Source organism: Micromesistius poutassou (assembly GCF_964030765.1).
Source record: "Micromesistius poutassou genome assembly, chromosome: 8".
In the NCBI taxonomy this organism is placed as follows: domain Eukaryota; kingdom Metazoa; phylum Chordata; class Actinopteri; order Gadiformes; family Gadidae; genus Micromesistius; species Micromesistius poutassou.
This window is the reverse complement of record NC_140278.1, coordinates 8,329,221-8,348,245: the sequence shown is the minus strand read 5'-3', so window position 1 is coordinate 8,348,245 and position 19,025 is coordinate 8,329,221. Positions and strand designations below refer to the sequence as shown.

General features: G+C 46.6%; 1 protein-coding gene across 3 annotated transcripts in view; it reads right to left on the bottom strand.

The window, feature by feature from the left end:
• Positions 1–1,696: 1,696 nt before the first annotated feature.
• The window catches only part of map7d1a (MAP7 domain containing 1a), a 32,558-nt gene continuing 15,229 nt past the window's right edge, over positions 1,697–19,025 (bottom strand). Inside the window, exons 3-19 of one of the 3 annotated variants that reach the window (XM_084471172.1) lie at positions 18,787–18,855; positions 18,032–18,052; positions 16,410–16,573; positions 15,818–15,929; positions 14,569–14,673; positions 13,550–13,672; positions 13,004–13,143; positions 12,409–12,539; positions 11,449–11,792; positions 10,925–11,192; positions 10,432–10,612; positions 8,703–8,807; positions 7,357–7,398; positions 6,935–6,995; positions 5,973–6,051; positions 4,587–4,819; positions 1,697–2,685 (exon numbers count right to left, since the gene is read on the bottom strand). In XM_084471172.1, the coding sequence (XP_084327298.1) occupies positions 2,675–2,685; positions 4,587–4,819; positions 5,973–6,051; positions 6,935–6,995; positions 7,357–7,398; positions 8,703–8,807; positions 10,432–10,612; positions 10,925–11,192; positions 11,449–11,792; positions 12,409–12,539; positions 13,004–13,143; positions 13,550–13,672; positions 14,569–14,673; positions 15,818–15,929; positions 16,410–16,573; positions 18,032–18,052; positions 18,787–18,855 (2,189 nt within the window). In that variant the 3' untranslated portion in view covers positions 1,697–2,674. The remainder of the gene's footprint in view (positions 2,686–4,586; positions 4,820–5,972; positions 6,052–6,934; positions 6,996–7,356; positions 7,399–8,702; positions 8,808–10,431; positions 10,613–10,924; positions 11,193–11,448; positions 11,793–12,408; positions 12,540–13,003; positions 13,144–13,549; positions 13,673–14,568; positions 14,674–15,817; positions 15,930–16,409; positions 16,574–18,031; positions 18,053–18,786; positions 18,856–19,025) is intronic. The other 2 variants (XM_084471174.1, XM_084471173.1) reach the window with 2 other exon arrangements.

Sequence of the window (19,025 nt, the reverse complement as noted above, 5' to 3'; positions counted from 1 at the left end):
GTTGACATTCCTAATATAGGCCCTACGCGACAAACTGAGGATTTGAGCCAGCGAAGGAGAGATTTATGGCTGGCTAGAATTAATAGGCGAGACTTCAGCCGACTACTCATAGCGAAGTCTGTTCCCAACATTTCACCACAGGTAACGAGAGAGTTACCTGTGGTAGTAGTTAGAGTTAGATCGGGAGCGTAACTATGTTCCCCGGTCGCGTTTTTCGTAGGTGGAATCCGGAAAAAGTTCCGCCTCAAGCGCTAGGATTGGAGACAGCCTGTCAGGCAAACTCACACGCTGACTCCTAACCCTAACCATAACCCTCACCCTAACCATAACCCTAATCGTAACCCTCACCCTAACCGTAACCCTAATATTCATTCTTCCGGATTCCACCTACGAAAAACACCGGTCACATACAAAGCGGGGAACATAGGGATGACCCCGTTAGATCGGTCTAGCACACAGTCTATACATTATTTTATCACAGGGAGTAAGTTGTAACGTTACGATGGATGGTTTCCATTTGATAACGTGCGAACGAAGCCATAATATTGATAACTCAGAACGACAGCTCACTTCACTCAGTTCAGACAACTCACTCTCAATCAGTGTCATGTCAACAAAATGGCCGCGCCGACGTAAAAAGGGGCGTGCGAATAACCTCTATTGGCTCCTAAAATAACTCTGGAACCAGCTCTGTACAGAATTCTGGAACCAGCGCCTTAGGGCCCTAGCCTAGTCCTCATTTCATTCATACCGATGGTCTAGAACTGCTATAGAGACAAACGATTTCTCACTTGAAGGCGGGTGCTGTTGAAGTTTAAAATCTATTGGCTCTGCCCAGTGCCACTCCGGATCTGCCTTAACCAATCGCTAACGTTTGGTTGTGACGTATTTCATGCTTAGCAAACTCCTTCACCACTAACAGAGCCAGCTGGAAAATTCAACTTTTCCCGAATCCCGTGGGAAGAAGCGCCACAACATCTTGACCACCAACAAAAAAAAATCTGGCTGTAATTTATCTATATTCGGCAGAGTTTCCACAACAGACCGAATAGGTTTCTCCATGGTCTTCCTGCTGCTTCCTGGTATTCGTTTGACTATTCGCTGATTGGAGGGACAAACTTGAGGGAAAAGAAATCGTTCGAACATACAGCACTCCCAGACCTAGTACTGAAGTGAAATGAAAATTGTGCGGAAGTACGGAGGCGGGCGGAACCAGGCTATTAGGGCCCTGACACACCAACCAGATTATCAGTCGTCGGAAAGTCTGGCGAGAAAAGGCAGTCGGACCGATTTGGTAATGGACAATTCAACATATGCAATCAGCTGACAAGAACACAGACAGCTTCAAAAGATCACAGACGGCTTTGACGACGGCCGATCGCAAGGCACACACCGAACAGACTCAGGTCACCAAGCTCGCCAGACTGTCCGACGACTGATAATCTGGTTGGTGTGTCAGGGCCTGTATGGAACTGGAACCCGCTTTGTACAAACCTCTGGAACCAGCTGTTTACAGAACTCAAGAACAAGCTCCATACAGATCTTGGAACCATCTCCATACAGAACTGTGGAACCAAATCCTAGCTTGTATACTATAATGACTGGCTTTAACCCAGTTCTAAATGCTTCTAGCTCTTGCCATTTTAAACAGATTATCTGTTTAGAAGGGCAAGACCAATCAACAGCAAACAATATGTAAGAGGAACGGTAAGTCTTTAATGAGACTGGGCAGTTCCTACTGTCCCTTTAACGCACAGTAAAATACAATTTATCCACAGACACCTGCATTTAATGTTCACACAGCATGGACGCACACATGAATTGAGGGTACATAGAGCAGGAGGTCGGTGGAAGCCAGTGACAGGAACATATACATGCTGCTTGTTTTGTCCTGATAACGATGACAGTGTGAGGGTTGTCTACAATGAGGCTGAAGTTGTCCTTTTGCATCTCCCAAATGCACACGCTGTTTCTGGGCCTCCAAACCCTAGCGTCTGTAGCCGCCCGCCTCCACATACAATCCATCACGATTTGAGCATCTTGAATGTGAAAATATATATTTACATACTCTTCAGACCCCGTTTTGAAGTCCCCGATTGCGAAATTAAGTCGTCTACACATGAGGATGAATCCGTGGAGAATTACGAGTGCCTAAAGTAGCATACACGCCCTTACAAGATGGCCATCAGGTTAAAGTAAACACCATAACGCAAACTACAGACTCCTCCCTCCAACACAGATTTCACATCATTTAAATTATTCACAAAACAAAATGTACCCCCCACTGTTAAACTTTTCTCGAGAGTTAAATAACTAAAAACATAAAAACAGAAACACAATCCCGCCTATCTCCAGTGTGTTGTGACATGTCTGCTTGCAGCGGAAGAAGCGTTTGGTCTGCACTGTAGAGGGTAATAGACGACGCTTGCTATCACTAGCTTTAGTGCTTGCATCGGAGCAAAACGGTGCGTTTTATACAGCGGCGAGGCCAGGCGGTGGCACAGCTTGTGTTCTTTTAGGTGTGCGTCTCCTCTCGCAGTTGTAGGACCTCTAGAGTCGTGTTGCCGTCAGGGTCCGGGGAGGAGAGCAGTCAGTGGATGGTTGGGCCCCGGAGGCCCCCTGGGATGAGTCTCTCCGTACGGAGGCGTTGCGTGTCTTGAGGGCCTGGAAAATCTTACAGCACCTCTGGGGAACACAGAACACGAAGGGGTCAGAGTCACAGCGTCCATGAAAGCACAGGACGAACCCCTATACATTACTACCCCTAGTCTACCTCAGTGATCAGAGTCAACCTGCCCCTCACCACATATACTGGACTTACATATAAATATTGAGTTTAGATGATTACTAATCGGTGAATGGCTGGATCAGTCAGGGTAGGAGTAAAAACCGGTCAGCACTCACACTGGACCTGGAGTCGTTCTACGTTGAGCTCTAAGCCTGGTGACCTTTAACCTCTGACCTGGTTGTAAAACAGATGTTTAAGATTGTGACTCGTTAACCCCACACTTAGAACCTCCAGGGGGTCTAACTGATGCTAGAAGCTGTGTGTGTGTGTGTGTGTGTGTGTGTGTGTGTGTGTGTGTGTGTGTGTGTGTGTGTGTGTGTGTGTGTGTGTGTGTGAGAGAGAGAGAATCGGTGAGTGTGACTGAATATGTATACATGAATGGGTATGTGTATGTGCGTGTGAATGCAGAAGGCAGGAGATTGATGTGGCCAAGTTGGTGAGAGATGGATGTCAACAGAGCCACTTGACTGACATCAACACATGCTGGCCGGGCAAATCTAGCCGGGCCATGCTATGCTAGCCAGGCTACACTAACTTCCTGGGCATCGTCAATCACATTAGAGTAGAGAGACACACACACACACACACACACACACACACACACACACACAATTCAATACTTATTTGTCTGCTCATTTTTACGATCTACATCGTTGAGTGGATTGATTGCTGGCTACCATGTAAGGCCCTTGGGGGCAGGTGTGGCATGTGGGGACCGGAGAGAGAGAGTGCAACAGGTGACAGAAGACGTGCGAGACCCTGTTTACTTTGGCTGAGATTCACCACAGTCAGCCAGTCAGTCAGTCAGTATGTGGCCTGGATCCCAAACCTCAGCCCCCCCGCACCCACAGAATTCAAGCTGTCACCAGGATAAAGATAACCAGGCTAGCCTCGCATTGCCCAACAGACGCCCCCCCTCCTCCAACCCCGAACATCCAACCCTCCCTCCCTTCAGTTCTGCAGATCTCTGGATTAAGTACCAGTCAACCACTAAACTAGTCATACTTAAGTGCAGGTGTAGTTGCTAAATGAGTAACTATCTTACCTGCTACACCTAAACTCCTCTTAACTGCTACAGGTATAACTGTCCTCCCTGCTACAAGTGTCACCCTCCTACCCGCTACAAGTATCTCCCTCCTACCCGCTACAAGTGTCACCCTCCTACCTGCTACAAGTGTCACCCTCCTACCTGCTACAAGTGTCACCCTCCTACCTGCTACAAGTGTCCCCCTCCTACCTGCTACAAGTGTCCCCCTCCTACCTGCTACAAGTGTCCCCCTCCTACCTGCTACAGGTGTCACCCTCCTACCTGCTACAGGTGTCACCCTCCTACCTGCTACAAGTGTCACCCTCCTACCTGCTACAAGTGTCCCCCTCCTACCTGCTACAGGTGTCACCCTCCCACCTGCTACAAGTGTCACCCTCCTACCTGCTACAAGTGTCCCCCTCCTACCCGTTACAGGTATCACCCTCCTACCTGCTACAAGTGTCACCCTCCTACCCACTACATGTGTCACCCTCCTACCTACAAGTGTCACCCTCCTACCCACTACATGTGTCACCCTCCTACCTACAGGTATCGCCCTCCTACCTGCTACAAGTGTCACCCTCCTACCCGCTACATGTGTCGCCCTCCTACCTACAGGTATCACCCTGCTACCTACAGGTATCATTCTCCTACCCGTTACAGGTATCACCCTCCTACCTGCTACAAGTGTCACCCTCCTACCTGCTACAAGTGTCACCCTCCTACCTGCTACATGTGCCACCCTCCTACAGACAAGTATCACCCTCCTACCTGCTACATGTTGGGGCTTCATCGGACTAGCTTTCTTCATGAACGGCTCCTCGCTCTCGAAGGCCAGGATTGGCTCTGCGAGTGCATCACTCTGAGGCTTGTCCCGCCCTCCGTTGGTGCTGTTGCCGTGATTGGTCAGTTGGATGATCTCGTCAAAGAGGGGCGGAGCCTCCTTAGCGGACAGACCATTCTCCTGACGGTTCGTCAGGCCATTCACCATGTCACCCGGCCCACTGCAGAAAGACACAGCACACTTACAACCAGTACAAAATCCTGGACCAGAACCTGGGTGCTAAAGTACAGTAGATAAATCCATTACAGAGTGGGACTGATCCTACATGGGAGGAATGTAGTGGACTATCGACAACAATAATCATAATCAATAATATCATTTCAATAACCATCAATAATGGGGCCCCAACCATTGGGCCACCATCAGTGAATTGTTTTTTATTAAAGTAGCATCAGTCTCAACATTAAAAGAAGTTAATTCATACGTCCCTGAAATTGAACTGTTCTAGAATACAGAGAAATTCAATTCAAATACACACAGAATTCTCTGTTTGTTATTGTTGGAGAACTTCGAGACCCTGGTGGCGCGTGGTTCCAGGGTAAGATGAGATCCAGAACATTCTAGCTCACATGAAGGCTTGAATGCCTATTAGCGGTTGCAGTATGGTAATGGTTAGTGACTGGCCCGCTAGCATTGGCAAGCTAAGATGAGAAAATATTAAATAGCACTTTTAGTCCCAGATGGGATATTAGGGTGTTCAATTCATGGTGCTGTAGCAGTTATGCTATCAGTCATGAGCAGCTAGCAGGGTAAGATGCCAAGGCTCTGTTTGACTTCCACATCCACTTTGAATTCCCAGTATACCCTAAATAGTGGTAGTGCTCGATAGCAACCCTGATAAGCTCCCTAGTGTCGCGCTAGCTGTCTGGATTACCTTACTAGAAGTATGCTTATGGTTAGCTATCTATTGGTTGACCGATGCTAGCTTTCGATGCTATCTTGGGGTAGAAGTACACTGATTAACTTACTAGTCATAGCATTAGCAGTATGTTATCAATCCTGATAAGCTAACTAGCAGTAGATATTATTATATCTACGATTATATCAGTCCTGATTAGCTAGCAGGGTTAACACAGAGTCTCTCTGGTCTCTACATGGTGGTCTTGATACGCCATCAGCCTGATTAGCATGCTAGTGTAGCAGTTGTCAAATATATGGGATGATTTGCTTACAGTAGCATCCTGCTATCGGTCCTGATTAGCTCGTTAGTGGTACCATTTTACCAACCTTCCAGAGCCATCATCGTTCGCCACTAAGTCTATCTGGTTTCAACTCGCTGGTCTGATTAAGGAGAAACAGGAAGGAAGTCTTACCAGTCCCGCCCACTCTGGCCATTCTCTGTCTTGTGATTGGTCAGAAGAATCTCAGATCGGGGCTGATAGTCAGCGCACGCTGTAGAAACACAGATACAACACAGTTCTGTTACACACAGTTACACACACACATGCACAAGCACGCACGCGCAGGACCACCCTAGAGATGAGTCAGGGTGAACTGAGCATGTGCAAGGCGGGGGCTTTGGTAGAGGAAGATGAGGAGGAGGGATGTGGTCTCAACTCAGCCTTCCTCTGTGGTTGACATCTTCATCCTCCTCCTCATCAAACTACTGATCCAGCAGGACTGCGGTGGAGTCAGGCCACACCCACCTCCTCTGTATAGAGTAGCTCAATGACTCTTGAATACACTTCTCTCTCTGCGCGCACACACATGCAAACATACACACGCCCTGTGCCCTGAGGATGGGTTTGCAGTAGCAGCTGCTTAGGATATGAGGTGAAGAACGAATCGAATGTTGTGAAATAAAAATGAATGCGATTCAGATGGTGTTCGAGAACATTCTGACCCAGCACACAGAATACAGGACACACACACTCCACTACATGTGGTATTGCTTTGTTTGCAGAACAAACAATATGTCATTCAGCCATCTAAAGTTAAATTTGATCTGTTTACTTTCTGTTCACTACTTTTTGTTGGAAGTCAAACACTAGCGGGCCTATTTATCTAGTGGCTTTGCTGGTTTGAACAGTGCTAAAGAGTCAAGTGGCTAACAAACGCGTGTAGCAATAGCTGTAGCTCCTGTAAGCTAGCAGACCTAGACTAGCTTGTTCTGACCACTGTTTCCAATGTTAACATAGGCTCAGTAGAAAGGGTTAAGCCTAAAGACACGTCTAGTCCCAGCTGGTACAGGACAGACAGACAGACTTCCCAGCAGCCCTTGGGGCATGCGGAGCCAGACCAGAGGAAGATGTCTTCATATGTATCTGTTTCTCACCTTTGTTGCTGTCCACTGGTTTCATCTGGTCGTCTGGTGTCAGTGAGGGCTTGCTCTCCTTCTGAGGAAACATGACAATACTATGGTAAGTCTTGCAGTCTGTCGGATTGGACGTTTTGAGAACATTTTAAAACAAACAGAACCTAGGTCAACCTTAAATTTTAATCCGGCCAGATCTGCGGTCACCCTTAGAGGACATTCCAAAGGTTAAAAACAAAACCAACGTCAACTTTGTTATATGAAATTGTGGTGCAATTAAAAATATTTTTTGATGGCTTAAATGGTTTTCTTAAGAATGGTAATCTAATAATGTGAGGACCCTGATGGTTTTCCTTCTGAAATTATATACTTTTAGGTACATTGTGGTGGGATAGAGAGAGAGACGGAGAGAGGGACATAGAGACAGAGAGAGAAGTGTTTACCGGGTCAGTCTTGCGTGTTCTCTTCATGATCTCCTCCAGACGCTAACAGAAAAAAACATAAAGCAAAAGATATAATATAAACAACGGATGGGCAGGCAGCTCTCAGTGAACCCTGAGGCACAGGCCTGAAGAAACCAGAACTGTGTACTGTACTCAAGCTCCCATCCTCATTCAAAGGCATGGTTGTTTAAACCACAGCAGACTTACAAGGACTTTGTGAAATATGTAATATCACGTAAAGACCAGATATATAATATCACGTTAAGACCAGATATAGTAGGCCTCCTCTTCTACCATTGTGAACGCTGATTCCACCTCAATAATAACGATTATGCTAAATGCTAAAGGCCAACTCAACTGGCACGACTGTTTCCAATCAGAGAGAGTGACTCATCCTTCGGCCTGAGGCAGGATTCTCTGCCTTGCATGGCTGGAACCCCCCCGGTCTCACACTAACAAACAGCTCCTTGTGTCTCTTGTGAGTATATAAATAAAGCTTTGAAGATGATGATGATGATGCAGAGTCTGACAGCTGCCTTAGGATCACAAGTGTTATTTGTACCTTTATTTTATTTACTGTGAGTGTTTTTTTTTTGTTTAATGATAGATTAAATAAAACAAGGTCCATATTACGACATTCTATAACGGTGTATGCTTGTTGTTCCTGTATTGATCAGTGTTTTACAGCTGGAGCTGTTATTAATCTAACGCTTGGCTTTGTTGCAGGTAGCGAACTAGCATCTAGCATCATCTAGCATGTGTGGACCATTGGGGGGGAGGAGAAAGATGAAAGAAAGAAAGAAAGAAAGACAGATTTTTATTGCTTCTGTTAATGCTGTTGCATTGGACATATTTTTCAAGTTACTTTCATGCCAAACAATGATTGTTTGGTTGTATATTTGAAATTGATAGTGTGAGAGCGGGGACTGAGAGGAAAAAGAGAGGGAAGGGGAGCGAGGGGGCTTGGAGGCCAGTATGTGGGAAACGCCAGATTAATAAAAGATAACAGTGTGTGTGTGTTTAAGGACGCAGCGCTGAAGTCTCTTGTTGGTCCTGACTCCAGCTGTCCCTCGTAAAGACAGAGAGATGAGGAGTTTATTGGGCCGAAGATTCACACCATCAAAGAACACTCTGTTATGGTGGACCGCAGGTTTACAGTTGTCTTTCAGGGTCAGGGTTTGCTGTAGTTGTATTGAGGTTGTGTTGTCAGGGTTTGCCGTAGTTGTATTGAGGTTGTGTTGCCAGGGTTTGTTGTTTTGAGGTAATGTTGTAATGTCTAGGTTGCGTAGTATTGAGGTTGTGTTGGAGTGTACAGGTTGTGTAGTAAAGATGAGGAAGGCTCGTACCTTTTTCCGCTCCAGTCTTTCCTGCTCCTCCTTCTGGAAGTGTTTCTCCCTCTCCAGACGCTGCTTCTCCGCCTCCTCCCTTGCCCTTGCTTCCAGCTCCTCCTTCTACACAAACACACACACCATTATTGTGGAGAAACTGCAATTATTGTTTACTCTCTCCAAAGTGTTACTTCTCAGGCTATATTTAAATGTGTATTTTCAGCATTTACAGGCCTCTGAATCGTGTTATTATGCCAACCCACATTGAAACACAGCATTGCTGCAATTCCCTCTCTCTCCACTAGATGGGGTCCAAATTCAGCTATGCCAACAACACCAGTTATATGAATGATGATGAGGCGGTCTGCTACTGCATGACTGGTCTCATCCCATGCCTTGTCTCACTGGGTTGTGTGGAGTTTACAGTTATTTGTGGAAAGTAAACAGTTACGGTATTTTTCCACTGCAAGTAAGCTAGGTTAACCTCCATGTGTAAGCATTGTTTACCTGTACATGTAAGCTAGGTTTACCTGTGCAGGTGAGGTGTGTGTAAGTGTGTTTACCTATAGAAGTAAGCTAGGTGTTCCTCTTCAGTTGAGGTGTATGTAAGGTGATTTTACTTATAGGTGAGGTGTGTGTAAGCTATTTTTGCTCAAGCCCCTTTCACAGATGCTGTTTTACCCTGCAAAGGTCTGGATGGTTTCCTGTATGGGGTCATGTGTGAATGGGAACAGTGATATTCCTGGAAATCTGCTCAAGCAATTTGCCTGCCTCATGACGTAGTAACATTTCCGGATCACTGCCTGTACAGCTGTGTTGTGAATGAAAGCAGTCACATGGGCGGCAGAGGCACACAAAGGCTTACGTCATTTTACGTTAGACTCTCTCACACAGAGCGAGCCAACCAATAACAAGACTCCACTGAGGACGTGAAATGAAATCAGCAACTGTTTATCCTACGCTATCCTAGCGTAGTCCAATCATGTTATCATTATTACATTATTATTATTTGTACAGCTGCTAATGTTTGCAAACAAACCCCTTTTTTCTGGACAGGTTCTGAAATAAGGGAGCTCCTCTCAGTCTGTGAGGTTTAGGGCAGAGTGTAGAGTGAGCGAGCCAATGTCGCTGCTCTGCTAAGGAGGGATTTGATTCCACCACTGTTTATCTTCATGAGCCAATGCTTTTGAGTGACGCGCTAACAATATCAACACAGCTTATTTTGTTTGCAACACAGCTTCTTTTGTTTTTTTTCTCAATAATTTCTAGATAATAATATCATTTTGTTTCGAAATAAGGGAGCTCCTCTCAGTGTTGCATTACCGCCATCTACTGGTCTCCTGGGTCATATTCCAGAGACCAAGACAGACATTTCCCTGAATCTAGCTGCATGTGTGAATAGTATTACTCAGTAACGATGCCGGCAATGTTATCCCAGTAACTTAGTGTGAAAGGGGCTGTTCTCCAGTTAACTTAGTTTCACCTCTTCTGGTAAGATAGGTTTACCTGTGCAGGTGAGGTGTGTGTAAGGTGTGTTTACTTATACAGGTAAGTTGGTTTACCTGTGCAGGTGAGGTGTGTGTAAGGTGTGTTTACCTGTACAGGTATGCCAAGTTTACCTGTCCAGGTGAGCTGTGTGTAAGGTGTGTTTACCTGTATAGGTAAACTGAGCTGTATAAGGTGTGTTTACCTATACAGGTAAGCCAGGTTTACCTGTCCAGGTGATCGGTGCGTAAGGTGTGTTTACCTGTCTGAGAAGGAGCTCCTGCTCCTCCTGCTCCGCCTTGGCTCTCTCCTGGGCCTCCTGCTCATCCTGCAGCCGCTGCGTCTCCTCTCTCCTGCCCTGCTCCTCCGCTGCAGCCCTGGCCTCCTCCTCACGCCTCCTTCTCTCCTCCTCCTCCCTGACGAGTCTCTCCTCCTGCAGTACCCTGGCAGGAGGAGGAGAAGGAGTAGCATTAGGACACATACGTGTAATATTCACGTTGAGTTAATGTCAATTCCATCATGCAACTATTCTTACGTCAATCAAATACAAGTTTTGTCTAAAACTGTTTTTATTATTTATCAAATTGCCCAGAAAATTTAAATAAAGACACTACTACTGCAGTTTGTGTGTGTATATATGTGTGTGTATGTGTGTGTGTGTAGCACCCGCGTGTGTGTGTCTGTGTGTAGCACGCATGCACATGTGCATGCGTGTATGCGTGTATTCAGTGAATGTGTGTGTGTTGAGCTCTGACCTGTCCCTCTCCTCCTGCTGCCTGCGCTCCTCCTCATCCTTCTCCCTCTGCTCCCTCGCCTGGCGCCGTCGCTCCGTCAGCAGACGCCCCGCCTCCTCGCGGTCCGTGGTCCCCCCGGTCGCCCGACCTACGCCCGGTGACGTCGCCGAGTCGCCGCCTGGCGACCTCGCAGCTGGTTGGCTGTGCAGGGAGGCCGGGGTGGGGATTGGCACACTAGATTGGGCCGCGGGGGCGTGGCTCACCGTAAGGGTGGGAACGACAGGGGAGCCTGTTTGAAGAGACAGGAACACGGTTTATATCACGCAGGGAGGAGGGAGAGAGAGAGACCGTGATGGAGACAGAGAGAGACAGACAGAGGGAGAGAGATGAGAGAAAGATGAACGGCAAGAGAGAGGGTGAGAAGGACAGAGAGAGAGAGACAGATAGACAGAGAGAGAGACAGAGGGAGGGAGATGAGGGTGAGTAAGACAAACGGAGAGAGAGACAGAGAGAGGGTGAGAATGACAGAGTGAGTGTCGCCTCACCCCTCCTGGGTTCAGGGGTGTTGGGCCGCCGGTCCCGGGTCCGCCCCAGGGGCACTGGGGAGGGGGAGGAGGTGCGGTGCTCGATGCGTACGGGGGTCATGGCCCGTCTGGGTCTGTGCTTGGGGGTGGAGGGGCTGGCCCTGCCGGGGGTGGAGGCTCGCCCGGGAGGGGTCCGGCCGGCGCTGGCCCGACCGGGGGTGGGTCTGGGGGAGGAGGGCCTGGGAGAGGAGGTCCTGGGGGAGGAGGGCCTGGGAGAGGAGGTCCTGGCGGACGCGGGGGAGGAGGGCCTCCCCTTGGGGGTACCGGCAGGCGAGTCTGGGCGTTGTCGTGACAATGGACTGGGGCTGAAAAAACACATAGTTTTGTCAACAGCTGGATAATGAGACGGACATTTTAACGGACCAACAAAAGAAGATTCATGGTTTGTCAGGAGTGTGTACTTAACTCAGGTTAAGTTATGTTTAAGGATTGTTGGGTTGAGTCTAAGACAAACACAGTTATCGCCGATTCTGGTTGGCTGGGGGAAGTAGCCAATTGGCACACCATTTGGCTTACATTTTGGCCAATTGAGGCCAAATACGGAATCACTAAGCACCAATATAAGCACAACGGCATAACGTGCCTTTGTAGCCCAGCCTATAGTTGGTTATGCAACAAGTAAAAAAGCAATGACGTCATTGCTCCAGGGGAAGATGACCTCACAGCTAACAAACAAACACAAGTACATATCTGAGAGAGAGCATCACAGATGCTTTACAGCACTCTGAAGGGAAGACGTCCGTGAGAGAGAGACACAGAGGGACGGAAAGAAAGAACAAGAGAGATCCATCAACGGGAGAGTGGCCTTGTTGAGTCACTCAGTCACTTAGTTGTCCTGTCTCTTAGCCCTGGGGGGCCCATGGGGTGGTTGGTGAGTGAGTGTGAGAGTGAGAGTAAGAGAGTGAGCGAGTCTTGGTCTACCTGGGGTCTGGTCTGATCCGCATGCTGGGCATAGATTGTCTCTTCTTCACCACCTTCTCTTTGGCCAGAGAGCTTTTCTCCTTCTCGTTCTCACGCTCCTTGTCTCTCTTCTCCTTCTTGTTTTTGTCCATCTGGAGGAAAAGAAGCAAGTCCACAGCCTTCAGAGAAATGATGGTTCAGAGGAATCTCATTCAGACAACTGCATTCATTCAGAGGGAGATTTTTTCGCTCAACATTGCTCTGTTCAGTGTACAAAACATCTAATAAAAAATATATGTGACGCAAAATATAAGCGTCACTAAATGACGATGCGGCAATGCTAAAATATAGAACGTTTTCCTTTTCCTCCCACTACACTCTCCTGCCGCCTTTTATTTGAATAATGCCTATTACAAGGCAAACACTGCATCCAATGATTTACAGTTCTATACATTCATCCTTTGGACTTTAGATTCCAGATTCTTTTGTTTATCCGACACCTGCACCACGTGCGGGTGTCGGATAAACAAACAAAGAATCTAGAATTTAAAGTTCTGGTCCATTTCTATTTTATCCGTGTAGAACTAGTGAAAGTGGCCCGGGCAGTGTGGTGTACCGGCGTGGAGCTGTGTCTCCGTGGGGCGATGTCCGGTGAGCTGGCGGTCACTCCCCACCGCTGGGAGCACCGGTGGAGCTGCCGGTGGAAACAGGGCGCCAGCGGGCTGGCCGACGCGGAGCGCGGACACAGAGGGGATTCTGGGTAGGATGGAGACGGACGACAGTGTCACTCAAGCGTCGTAGCGTATTTGCAGTAGTATAAGTTGTGGTAATTGGTAACTAGCAGAAGTATTTATTGGTAGAAGTTGTAGGTCATGCTCGTAGTAGACATAGCAGTTGTGGCGGCGGTAGCAGTGGTTATAGTTAGTAGTAGTTGTAGTAGTTTAGTGCGGTTAGTATTAATAGTTCAGGTCGAACGTGTTAGTAGTTCTTAAAACTGGAGGTTGTATTTATATATTTTTTCTTCAAGTCATCCAAATTTGTAGTTCTCCAAAATAAAGCCTAAAGTTAGTATTTCTTCTTCAAGTCGTCCATGTTTGAAGTTCTCCAAAAGAAACCCTGAAGTTAGTTTGATTTATTCTTCTGTGTTGGTCAGGTGACTCACGCGAGTCCTTCCCATTGGCCAGGACGCTGGCGGCGCTGCGACTGCGGGCCAGGAAGGCGAGGGTCGGGGTCATCAGCCGATCTACCACGCTGCTCTCCCAGGGACTCAACGCCAGACTACGGTCTGCAGCAGAGGACAAACAACCTCATGTTAGACCAGCAGACTGTTGGTATCCTTAGCTTTTGTTCGGAGAACACCACTGACAATGTATCAGCTTTAAAGATTGTTTTATCTCTGTTTATCATCGTTTATCGTTGATACAAACACCAGATTGAAATGACCCAATCATCACATTGATTCTGATTACTTAGAAGACACCGGAAGTAAAAAACAGAAGATACCAGAGGATAGGAGAGCAGAATATATCTCTGGCCAGATGATAGAACACTTGACCAGAGAGCTTCAGTCCAACATGGCATGACAGTTGTGTAGTATTCTTTCTATGTTCGGGTGGGGTAGACCATCAAAACATGACTTAATTACAAAAACATTCAGCTATCAACAGCATCTAAACACTCTGTTTCTGTTATGCAGGGAACAGTTGTGTGGGTGGAATGGAAATGAAATCAGGGGCCCATTCCAGGGGAGATTCCAGAGCAGGTATGAAATGTCAAACACCAAAACATGAAATCACCAAAACGACACAAATAAAATGAACCATAAGACGGAACATTCAAATCATGATACAAGTTTGAGGTGGATACAAAAAAAAAGTTACACAAAATCCCCAACACCAACAACAAAAACCCACAAAACCAAATCGGGGGATGGATGGTAGGTTTGGAGGATCAAAGGATCAAAAATCAAACAGGGAGGTGGATTGGCTGATCAAACGTCAAGCAGGATTGTGATTGGCTGATCAAGGAGCGGGTGGGAACATCCGGGGGAGCAAATCAACGCGACAGAACTGAAACAATAACCACAGGAAGCGATGGAGGCGCGGGCAGGTGATTGGTTGACAGGGAGTGGTGCCGGCAGGTTGATTGGCTGACATGGGGTCTCCTCAGAGACGGTCTTACTTCTGTTGGGGGAGGTCCAGAGGGTGGCGGAGGACTTGGACAGACGCTTGTTGAGGACAGAGTCCGCGTGATTGGTCAGGTTGACCGCCGACACCGAGCACCCGCCTGGGGAACCGAGAGAGCGCCGCACACACGGGGTCACACCGGGACACTTCCTGTAGTGACAGGAAGTGTCACTAGAGGAACATAGACCCTCATGGACCCTCGTGATAAACCAACACACACACACACACAGGGATGGTACACATACATGATGTATATAAGCACACTCAAACACACGCGCAAACACACACAGCTTGTATTTTAACTGCCAGGGTCTCCATGGGAAATCAAGCGTGTATTTTATTTTGTCCACTCAAAGGAAAACCCAGCCCCTTCGAAAAACAAAAACCATTCCAAATCATTTATTACAAACATACAGGGAGAAACATTGAAAGAGATTTAAAACTGACCGTTACAGTACAATAATAATTCTGTATCAATCATTTTAGAAGCATAAAACCCACTGCTTGCTTCACCGGCCCCTGATATTTAAGACTTTTAATAGTTGTAATAAATAGTCAAATGTTGAATGTCAGAGCCAGGAACATTGATGGTCTCTGAAAGAGCTGCTTTCATTCCTGGATCTAATAAGCACCCTCTATCACGTGCAAGCTCCTGGCACTCGTGCACACTCCTCACATTACAAGCCATTTAAAAATCATCCCTATAGTCGTATAACAAATAGAAGTGTCCACCCAAAAGTCTGGTAGATAGATCAGCCTTCCAGCTGGTACAGCAAACACAAACATGTCTCCAATATAAAAATGTCTCCAATTGTAAAAGAATATCCTTAAAAATACATTTCTGTGAGTGGTTTAATCAAATAAACAACCCTGCTGCTAGAGGGGGGTTATGGTGAAGGTATTAAATAGAGACCACAGATTAATCATTTTAAAGAGGCAGCAACCTCGACCCCAAACACTGGGGTGTGAGAGTGGAGCTGCGTCTGTCTGTATTGATGTTACGCAACGCGTGTGTGTGTGTGTGACGTGTATCTATTAAGTATGACATGGCATGTATCATGTATGACCTACACATGACTTTATCCCAGTGTGTTCATCACGCCGAAGTATGATGCCTGCATGACATACACATGTGAAGTCTCTATGACATTAGTATAACAGGTCATATGCTTGACCCATCTATGGTGTGGCTGTACATATACTCTGACGTCAGCGTGAGGTCGTGTGTTGTGAGATCCACTCACTGTCCTTGTGGCCCGGATTCTGGCCCAGCCCTCCGGCCCATGACCATCTCTGCTGCCGGATCTCAGCCCAGCTCTTCTTCACCGAGCGCTGGACGGCCGCCTCGTAGCGCTCCTGCAGCAACGTAGCGTGTAGCGTGTTATAGAACCGTTATTTAAAAATCACCCACTCGTCTCATTGATCTCATTAAAAAAGGCTTGTGTTATGAAATCATTGCATCAAATGGCTCAGTATGTCACAGAAATAACCGCTTAAACACCTGTGCTATGATGTCACAGTCTGTGTTTTGACATCACTATACCTCGTTATGACATTGCAGTACCTAGTTATGATGTCCAGTACAAAGCTATGACATCACTATACTTAGTTATTACGTCAAAGTACATAGCTATGACATCACTATAACTAGTTAATACATCACAGTACCTGGGTATGACATTGAAGTACATAATTATGACATCACTATACCTAGTTGTGACGTCGCAGTACATAGCTATGACACCACAGTACATAGTTATGACGTCACAGTACCTGGTTATGACACCACAGTACCTGGTTATGACATCACTATACCTAGCTATGACTTTGCAGTACCTTGTTCTTCTCCAGCTTCAGCTGCTGTCTCTCCTCCAGGGCACAGCGCCTCCTCTCTGCCAGGAGCCGCTGCTCCTCCAGTCTCCTCCTCCTCTCCTCCAGCTGCTGGTCCCTCAGCTGGCGGGCACGCTCCTCCTTCTCCTGCCAGTGGCTCTGCTTCACCGCTGGGGAGAAACCAGAGGAGCAGGAGATCAGGAGGAACACGCTTCATTCAACATTCAGTACCTCCTCCACCTCCACAACCTCCACCTCTAACCTCTAACCCCACAACCTCCACCTCTAACCTCTAACCCCACAACCTCCACCTCTAACCTCTAACCCCACAACCTCCACCTCTAACCTCTAACCCCACAACCTCCGCCTCTAACCTCTAACCCCACAACCTCCACCTCTAACCTCTAACCCCACAACCTCCACCTCTAACCCCACAACCTCCACCTCTAACCTCACAACCTCCACCTCTAACCCCACAACCTCCACCTCTAACCTCTAACCCCACAACCTCCACCTCTAACGGAACGACCTTTAACGTGCAGGTTTCAGTTTAGAATAATGAATCATTACTTTAACAATACAATACTTTTACAATATGAAATTATTTGCGAAAGGTTCCAATCTTGTGAGTAAACGTTTTTCTGTCTGCTGTATTACATAGTGCTTTAACAGATGCTTTTATCCAAAGGGGATGTTTGTGTCTAATGGCTGTATTCCACCTCCTCTACCATTTCCTCTGCAGGGAAAAACAAAACAAATTCAATTACTGGACTTTTCCAAAGACCACAGCATTACTGTGACACTTTAGCGTAATCACATCTCCCCCTTACCTTCATAACATAAACCCAATCTGGGTTTCACTGTGGTACCTAACCATAACACAATATACTGAGTCATCTACATAACTACATAAACCCCCTCAGCACAGAGTTCAGTGGTGCTTACCTCTAATCCTGTGTCTCACACTCACCGCTAACTCTAACCCTAGTGGCCTCATGGCCACATCCGCTAACCGTTTGGTTTGGATTCTTGTTGAGAAGCTGACAAGCAGTACAGAGAAGCTACATGGATCAGCATCAATTATTATTAGGGATGCACCGTACCACCTTGACACTGCAGAGTACTACATTAAAGGTCATGCCCACTAATGGACACGCCCACTTGTGATGTCATAACAGATTTTCAAATGGCTTGTAACGGCTAATCACACCACACCTAACCTATAATGTATGGAACGTTAACGTGTGTGTCCACAGGGATTCCCTCTGGGGATTTCCACCCCAATATCAATATTATTATTATGGTATTTCATCGATGCATTCCAAGTGTTAGAATAAGAAGCGGTAGTTATCTATATAGTGGTAAATAACTAACTAAAATAAATGTTGGTGTAAATAGCTGGTGTAATATTACAATGTAGACAACCAGTAAGACCACAACACAACACATGAAAATGATCACTACATGCTACATACGACTGCTATTAGACATGAAGACGGGACAACAGAATGAGCGGATGAATGCGTTGGATGAACCGTAACTGGTCAGAATAATATTTACTGATAATTTATTGATGAGTCATCAATACCTCCACCGACACCACAAGCACACAGGTGGGCATGGCTTACCTTGTATCTGGCCCAGCTCTTCTGCAAGGGGGAGGGGGGAGACAAGAGCAGCTGTCAATCATGCAAAGCATGCTAGCGTGGAGCAGGCGGCTCAGTGCGGTCACATTGTAGATCAACATGATGTGTCGCATTATTCCCATGATGCATTGATTTAACCCGGTACACCCCTTAGCGTACATTTTCCTCACTCGATGGCCAACATGTTCAACACTTAAACATGTTGAACCTCAAACCGAAATGTAATCTTAAAATCAATACATTTTAGAATTTCAGCTTTAAACCTAACCACACATAAACAAATATTTTGTAATGCATTATGGGAATAGCCACCTGGATATCTGGATACCTGGATATATAAGGAAAACGTGTCAAGTGTAAAACAGTGTGAAGCCCTCATTGGCAACAAAAAGTAAGATTGTAGTTTTCAATAAAGTTTTGCGGCCCATCCATCATGCAGGTTAAACAGTGAGTGAGCTAGCCTTACAGAGCCGACGGGAGCTGAAAGTGTTAGAAGCTGAGCCAACATCGTTAACAGTAGCTATAACGAGTGGTACCAGCATTTGTGAGCAGTTGAACATGCACAAAGAAAGCAAGGTGCTTGACAACCAATATTCTAGCTTTGTGCTGTTGATTAAGAGTGACATATATCCCATAATGTTCTCCTGCTTATGGAGCATTCCCTCTTTATCTGAAAAATAATTCCTCCTGTTCCACACACCACCACCAGGCGGAGCTGTGTCTTCACTCTGACTCACCCAGATATTTGGCCTTCTCCTCCCGGCGCGCTCTAGCAAGCAACTGCCTGTCATCAGACTTAACTAAATCTGGAGAGAGAGAGACAGGGGAGAGAAAGAAGAGAAGAGATGTAGAAATCAGTTAGAAGAAGAGAAAGAGAAGTGAAAAGAGGGAAAGAATTAAGAGTGAGTGAGAGTTAGAACAAATTATGAATATACTGTAAATACGGATCCAACACATGACCCACAGCTGGAAGTGT